Source organism: Monopterus albus, unplaced genomic scaffold (genome assembly GCF_001952655.1).
Source record: "Monopterus albus unplaced genomic scaffold, M_albus_1.0 scaffold61.1, whole genome shotgun sequence".
Classification (NCBI taxonomy): Eukaryota; Metazoa; Chordata; class Actinopteri; order Synbranchiformes; family Synbranchidae; genus Monopterus; species Monopterus albus.
Genome location: NW_018127941.1, coordinates 1,233,544 through 1,241,959, shown reverse-complemented (window position 1 = coordinate 1,241,959; position 8,416 = coordinate 1,233,544). Strand labels below are relative to the sequence as shown.

The 8,416-nt window shown below is 40.5% G+C and overlaps 1 protein-coding gene across 2 annotated transcripts in view; it reads right to left on the bottom strand.

The window, feature by feature from the left end:
• kdr (kinase insert domain receptor (a type III receptor tyrosine kinase)) overlaps positions 1-4,793 on the bottom strand; it is an 18,071-nt gene extending 13,278 nt beyond the window's left edge. The window contains exons 1-7 of one of the 2 annotated variants that reach the window (XM_020603373.1): positions 4,392-4,793; positions 3,268-3,361; positions 2,966-3,168; positions 2,294-2,415; positions 1,817-1,985; positions 1,432-1,571; positions 843-1,026 (exon numbers count right to left, since the gene is read on the bottom strand). In XM_020603373.1, the coding sequence (XP_020459029.1) occupies positions 843-1,026; positions 1,432-1,571; positions 1,817-1,985; positions 2,294-2,415; positions 2,966-3,168; positions 3,268-3,361; positions 4,392-4,455 (976 nt within the window). In that variant the 5' untranslated portion in view covers positions 4,456-4,793. The remainder of the gene's footprint in view (positions 1-842; positions 1,027-1,431; positions 1,572-1,816; positions 1,986-2,293; positions 2,416-2,965; positions 3,169-3,267; positions 3,362-4,391) is intronic. The other variant, XM_020603374.1, reaches the window with a different exon arrangement.
• Between the last annotated feature and the right edge of the window lie 3,623 nt (positions 4,794-8,416).

The following is an 8,416-nucleotide window of genomic DNA, read 5'->3' as shown; positions in this document are numbered from 1 at the left end:
TGCACAGTCTCCTCTTAACTGAACTCCCACATTACCTCCTCAGTTCTACCGGATCTACTCACGACCAGCTCAGGAGTGATTCCTACCCCTGCAGCCCGGCCCATCATCACACCACGGACAATAACTACTGCTACTGCTGGTCGACACCCGGTTGTATTCACACCTTCACATTGTATATATATTATTGCACTATTGTAAATAAATCACCACTTGCACCGAAGCCAGCCGCCTGGGTCTGTTTATTTCTCCGCTCGCTCACATTTGTGTCGAGCGTAACCTAACACAACCAAATTCATAAGATTTCGGTTGGCTACATTTACTGTATATGCATATTTTTAGCTAAATTAACTACATTTTTTAAGGAAGAGAAAGTGGATTTATTCGGTTTAGCTAGCAGGTAACAGAGCATCAGTGTTTCTGATTTGATTTGTGCTATGGACTGACAAAGTTGAGTAAAATCAGAAAATACAGGTGACTACCTCAATGAATAATAGGGCGAATTAAATAATTACAACTACTGTAAGTGTGAAACCAAATGTGAAGCCCTGTACCTTTCATTAAACCTCCAGTTTGTAACATAAACTAACATTGAATTTATTTACTCTTTCATTTATCTTAACACTAGCTAATTTTATTGTGTCTGTAAATTAGTTTCAGCAAGGTAGGTCAGATTACCAGCTACACTGAACATTCCTAGGATCTCTAAGCTTTCCTAAATGTAACAGATGTAGAAAGGATGGATTACATTATTTCTTTGTCTTAGAAACTACAGTTATCAGCTGTAGTTTTTGCATCAAAGCCTTTGTCAGCTAACTAAAACATTATGTTCTCAGTGCACCCACCATACACTTTAAGAAATGCTGAGGCACTTTTCTCCATCTGCCCACTGGATGCAGTGCAGGTGTATTCTCCGGTGCGATCGATAGTGACGTTGTCCACTATGAGAGTGCTGGACAGCTCCAAAGAGTCCCACAGCTTCTTCCTGTGGGACATCCACGGGGGGACCCTCGAACCGTTCACTGAGGTCTGACATAGGAGAGACACATAAGAAATGCAGTTTATCTTTTAAAATAGATTATTTACAACACAAGTGAAGAATAAGACTTAAGAGAGAGAAGCCGAAAACCAAATATTTTCTCCAGGCCACCAGGCTTATTTTCCTTGTATAAGCAGTCAGAACACCACAAAAATATCTTTTGCACTATGACCTGGTGGTACAGAGATTAGCCGAGGGATTCCTGAAAGCAGGAAGTGAGGAATATGTGCAAGAGGAACAGGAAGCAAGATACAGCACTTTTGGTATGTCTGTCTGCCTGATGTTCTCAATGGTGAGTCAAACTGCTGAAGACTGACACATAAATTCTTTAAACATATAGTTTACAAAGCCATTGACCACCACAGAAGAAGAACAGAAAAGGCTCGGGCACTGACCACGGGTTGACCAGACTGTGTCCAGTTGAATGCAATGCCTACGTTGAGCTCGGTGCGGGCAGTGCAGCTGAGCACCAGCCGCTCCCCCACAGACAGCCTCACTTCTGGGGGGGTCACGGTGAGATCATGGATCTTGTATCCTGTGGGAAAGGAAGGGAAGACGCGGCAGTCAGTCGGCAGCCTGTTGTTCTCCGGAGACTCCAGACTCTCTCGCTCTGTGGACCCACCATCACTTGCTCACTCATTTCACCTGTCCCCCTTCTCACATGCTCTGTCCCATCTTTCCATTAAAGTTTAGGCATTCATTCAAATTAATAACACACACACACAGGTTTGACCACGCACAACTAACTGATTTTGCTGTGTGTATGTTTTTCCATCTTACCAACAACAGCCACAATGTAGAGAGGGGACTTAAATGTCTCATTTCCAATGTGAGTCTGACAGGACACGACACCGGCGTAGCTGATGAGATAACTGGGAAGGGTAAAACCTGTCCTGGCGTCCCATACAGAATCCTTGCCATCGGGATAAAGCTCCTTATCTGGATGCTTCTGACAGAAACATACATTTACTAAATTTCAACAAAGGGTTTAACAAGAAAACATAAATAACAGTATATGCTGCACATTAACAAATGTACTTGGCTATGTAAATAAGGTAATATTCCTTTTTAAAATACCACATTACACATATTTGGACTGAGATTGTCATGTTTTATGTTTACTTTGAATTACAATAAAATGTTTTAAAGCCAAATCCTTTGATTGTTGTTACAGTATATCTTTAATTCAAGAGAAGTTTCTCCTGGTTGTAAAACTTTGGAACAAACTTGAAGGGACCAGAAACAATTCTTCCTTACAGTGTGGAGCGTGACGTTGAGATTCTCCACCGACCCTCGGCACGGTATCACCACCCGCTCTCCTTCACGGATGAACACCAGCTCGTATTCTTTTTCAGATGGCACAAACGGCATCTTATAATCTAAAATCAAATCACGTACACAAACAATAGACAGGTTTAAAAAAGGATCACAGTAAGGATGTGGTCAAAATGGGACAAGCTACTCTTGAATTACAGATGGTCACGTCGCCTTTCCTTATACATAATGTACATAACTGGATGACTGAACAAACACATTATGTTAAACGGCATAGTAGTGTATTCATTTGGCGGTGGCTTTAGGGCTCCTCTAGTGGCCACAGCAGCATAAGGTACTGGACCTTCACTGTTTCACGTCATATATTACTGTGACAAAGACATTTGTCATCATACAGTAGGTCATCTCAACAACCTACCCTTTGACAAATTTTTAATACATGACTGTTTCCATTCATCAGTGAGTGTCTCTGTAGCATAACAATTTTTTTTAACTTATTAACTGATTATGATTTTCCTAACTGTCTGGTGCCTATTTACCAAAGCATTTTTGCCAAAATATTAGCCATAAAGTTCTTCACAACAAAACACAGCCCCATCATGTTACTGCTATCACCCCAGCTACACTCCACAAGAAGGCTAAAATGGGTTATACCATGAACAAAGACATAAGCTGCTGCTGAAGTCTTGCCATCTTCAACTTTCAGGTCTCTATAGGAGCACTGATACTGCCCAGTTTCATTGACAGTTGCATTGGAGATCCTCAGTGTTGTGCAGAAAAGTCCTGCTCCCCTGCAGTCACTGGTGGAGAAGTGTGTGCTTGTAGGAGGGGTCGTCCACCTCAAGTCCAGGCGACCTCTGCCAATCAACAGGTAGAGAATTATCTGTATGCCCACTGTGTACATATGGATCAGGGAATGGAGGGAATGCAATACAGTATACTGTATTTATACATACCTGCAGGTAAGTTCCAAGTTATCAGATTTGTTCATCCTATGGATGCCATGGATGTTCAGCGTCGGTGGATCAGGCATAAACCGCAGTTCAGTGGCTGCAGGAATTAACAACACAAGTTAATCAGAGCAAAGACTGACAAGAGACGCAATCAACAGTGATGATATAACACTCTGTACAGTCCTAACAAGTGATGTCTGCATAATGGCGCCAGAGGTCATGTCAGTATTGTTTCCAAAAACACATACACTGTGGTTCCTGGATATAAATTAAATCAGGTAAAAAGCACAAAATAGAAATTTAAATTACAATTCTGTGGGGAAAAATGTCTCCAATATGGGGTGCCTTTTGTAACAAGCTCTCTGGCTAACCAGGGACATATTTCCACTGCTGCAGCAAATGGCGGAGCTGTGTCAAAACAGGAAGCAGAGGAAGATGGGCTGGGTCAGGCTCAATAGCCAAGCACAGTGTGGCCTAGGTGGGGTTCCTGTTTCTGAGGATACAGGCTGCCCACTGCCCCCCTGTGAGGCCCTAAAGCTCCCATTGTGTTGTATGGAAAACACTTAGCACACTAAGTTCACGTTATACATTAGACTTAATTTAACCAAATAACCTCTAAAGTAACATGACAGCCCTTTCTCTGTAGCATCCCAGCAGTATAAAACGGGATTATGACTATCTGAAACTAATTCTTCTTTATAGGCACAGATTTTCCTCCTTTACACCACATACCCCTTGACATTACAATACTGCTTCATATTCTTCACATTGGACTGTTTTGCCCAGAAGTACATTAAATTAATGTGTGCTTTAAATTCTCCTACAATTTGTACTGTTCTTATTGTTTGACTTGTCCTCAATGTATTGTTCTTTTGTTTATATGTAGTTCTTCTCTATAAAGCCCTTTGTGAACCCTGTTTTAGAAAGGTGTTCTACAAATAAACTTTTGTATCATTATTATTACATAGACAAAGAAATAATAATCGACAGAGAAATAAAAACACTGGTGGCATACAGGGCAGGCCTATTGTTGACTACAAACCTCTTTTATAAAACTCCCTCATTCTGTCATTTAGTTGAAGTCAACAGTGAAAGTAGACTTGGTGAGTATTATTTTGTTATCTTACCGGCAACATAACTGATTTCCAGAATAATACCAAGTATGTGCACGACGAAGACTGTGTGAGCCATCGTCCGACAGAAGACATAGACTGAGTCCTCATGAAAATCTAATTAAAAGTGCTTCGCTAATAATCCTGCTTTACAAGCTCAGTAATAATCCATTCAGGTTTGATGCTTTATATCCCACTCCAGAAAATGTTTCCGCAGCCGAAAAGTCATGAAAACCACCAGCAGTGGACGAAGATCAGCGGTGTGTGAAGTGTGTCCCCATGGAGCTGGATGTCGCTCGGAGGAGGGAGAGCGGCTCCACAGCTGCCCAGCCTGCAGAGGAGGAGCGTCTCTGTCGCCCCGAGAGCCGCCTCATGAGGGACAACGTGTCTTCTCAGCTTGTTTCTGACTGTTGGTAGGATAAACACTGAAGTTTCACCAGACTTTTACGGGGAATATCTGTAGAATGGATGTTTTATTTCATACGCAGTAATCTCCATGCTATAGTGATGCTATGTCCGTCTTGACACTTTTTAACATTGTATAGCAAGTTTTTTTTTAGCCAACAGTTGCTATATCACACCCCCAGGAGATAGTCTTACTAAGGAGCAAAATTAGTATTCATTTGGAGTTGTTTGTTTCCATCAGTTCCTAAGGTAAATATATAACACATCTTTAAAATGCTCCACCAGCTGCAGGTGAGAGCAATGGGGTGGAGTCAAAACAATTCATCTGCAGCTGGAAAATCAAAACAAAGGGCTAAAAGACACTAAAAAGTGGAGCTGCCCACTGATAATCACCTGAGCATACTGATAATACTGAAGCTGTCTTAGACTGAAGAATTGGTTTGCTTACAGGTTCCTCAGCATTATCCATCCATTCATTATCTATATCGCTTATCCTGAAGAGGGTCACAGGGGGGCTGGAGCCAAACCCAGCTGACATTGGGTGAAAGGCAACATACAACCTGGACAGGGTGCCAGTCTATCACAGGGCTGACACTTAAAGACAGATAACCACACACACACTCACTCCTAGGGCCAATTTTACAGTCACAAATCAACCTAAGCTGCGTGTCTTTGGACTGTGGGAGGAAGACAGAGTGCCCGGAGAGAATACTGTGGGAGGAAGCCAGAGTACCGGGAGAGAATCCACACAAGCAGAGGGAGAACATGCAAACTCTGCACAGAAAGACCCTGAATCGGCCAGGGCTCAAACCTGCTATGAGGTGACAGTACTAACCCCTGCACCACCATGCCACCCTTTTCAGCGTTTTTTACACTAATTTTGTTTTAACCCTATATTAATTTTTGGTTTGCAAAACATTCAGAAACACACAGGTCAAATGTTTCTCACACACCTCTGTGTAACAGAAGTGACTATATATCACATGTAGTAGGTCCATGGCTTAATTTTAAGATTTAGGAAATCAGTAATCAGCTGCCTTGATTGAAAATGTATATAATGAAACAAGTCAAATGAACTAAATACAACAAGTAAAACAGAAACCTCAATAAGAAGGGAAAGATAAAGTAAATAGCACATTTTTAAAATATTTTAGTTGGATCGATGGATTAAACTACCTCACAAATGTCTGATAAGGTTTGGAAATAAGGGACATGCCAGCCAGTTAGGGAGTGGCCATATACACATGAAATCTAAGCTGTGCTTTGGAAAAATACAAGCAATGCAGCACCTTGCTGGGCAGGTCTGATGATCATGTTTTTCACAAGAATTCACAACATCCCTCATTGTGATGAACGCAGCATTTCACCTGATAAAGATGAGGAGGTTTATGTTTTGTTGCTGGCATGGATTCAGAGGGGCTACATCCATGTTTCCTGGCCCGGTCACTTCTACAGGGACTGTGTGCCTACTAGCCCGCCTGCCCACCTTCTACCCAACACTTCCTGCAGGGCACTCCACACTCAATACACCCATGGAAAGCTGGAAACAAAGAACATTTTCCATTTTTCTGTCTGCATTTGTTTTCCTAACTCAATAACAGTTTGTTTGTTTTTTTGCTGTGAACTCTGCTCCATGCATTAAAAGATAAACTTAGGAGATGATTTTTAAGTATTTTTGTGGAAACACAGATGGAAGAAAGACTGAGAAAGGAGATGTTTGTAAAATAGCTGTAAAAATGTCTTGGCATTGTTTGTGTTTATGATCTGAAGTCACAAGATGAGATTTCAAAAGTCAGTGTCCCACAGTTCACTGGAGAAAGAACTGGCACTGAGCATTTGTGCATTGAGAAGGAGAGAGAGACAAACAGAGAGAAGGACGTAAGGGTGAGTGAGTGTTCACTCTGCACTGTTGTGACTGACAGAAAAGAGGGCACGTTAAAGCATCTTTGAAGGGAAGAACACACAACTAAAGAGAAATGAGACAAAGCATGTATTGCATGTAAATCAAAGAAGAAATATATAAAAGAAATGTTTGATGCATAACCTGTCCAGGGTGTTGCATTTTTCAACATGCACTTTCCAAATGAGTGTGTTATTGATGTGAACTCCTATGCACTTGTGTAATTGACCTGAGCAATTATCCGATTGTGAATAGTAACTGGCATATTGTCCTCACACCAATGTACAAGTTGTTCTTTTTCAAAATAATAAAATGCTGAGCCTCTTTCCTTGTGCAACAAGCCAAGGATCACAGTGTCATCAGAAAACTACAAAAAGCACTGGTTTGTAGCCACAAAATTAAAAAAAACTACATGCAATTAATTAATTGCACAGTTTCCAAAAATTCTGGAAAAACTCTTTAATAACAGATTAGATAGATTTATTGACAAACATAAAATCTTATCTGATTGCCAATACGGTTTTAGGTCGAACCGGTCGACATCCTTGGCCATTACTGACCTGATGGAGGACATTACAAGTGCTATGGATGAGAAGAAATATACGATGGGGATATTTATTGACCTAAAAAAAGCATTTGATACAATTAATCATGAACTATTAATGGATAAGTTAGAGAAATATGGGATCAGAGGAATGGTTTGGAATTGGATCAGAAGTTATTTGACACAGAGGCGTCAATTTGTGAAGTTGGGTGAATACCAATCGAGTGAGCTTGATATTGTATGTGGAGTGCCTCAGGGCTCTGTTTTGGGACCTAAATTATTTATATTATACATTAACGATATATGTAAGGTTTCTGAAATTGTCAAAGTATGTGTAAGCTGATTCAATGCAACTAAGAGCATTTGAGCAGACATAATTGTGGAAAAGTATAAACATCATGTGTAGCAAGCTTTCATTGGTTAATCATAACATTAGGGGGAAACTAATACACAAAAAACAACAAAGATTGTCTTACATCCTACCATAATCATGAACACCACTCAATAATAAGGATTTAAATTACCATTACCGATTACCATTATCCTTAATACTTACCAAACTTAATTATCAAAAATCAATTAACAAGAATCAATTAACAAGCTATGAGTTTGCACCACCTACGTGTACGCAAGAATATATCAATATGTATTTTCCCCAGTGTGAATACGTTGATGACGCTTTAATCATCAATCATCATGAACACCACTCAATAATAAAAATCTAAATTACCATTATCAATTACCATTAATACTTACCAAACTTAATGATCAAAAATCAATTAACAAGAATCAAATAACAGAAAATCAATTAACAAACTATGAGTTCACACCACCTACGTGTATGCAAGAATATATCAGTATGTTATAACCCTTAACCATTTTATGCGGGATCCACGGTCTTCACTCCGGTCCATGGAGCTCTTCAACCTCTCACTCACCGGGTGTTAGGATCGCTCGACACAATAATGAGCGAGCAGAAATGAACAGACCCAGGCGGCTGGCTTCGGTGCAGTAGGTGGATTTATTTACAGTGCTAAAACAGGGGTGCAATAACTTATATACAAAAAATAGAATGAATGGATGAATATCACCGGGCGATGACCAACATTTGTGAAGGGATTATTGTCCATGGAGTGATGTGGTTGGGCTGCAAGGGAAGGAGACACTCCTGGGCTGGTCAAGGTGGAGATC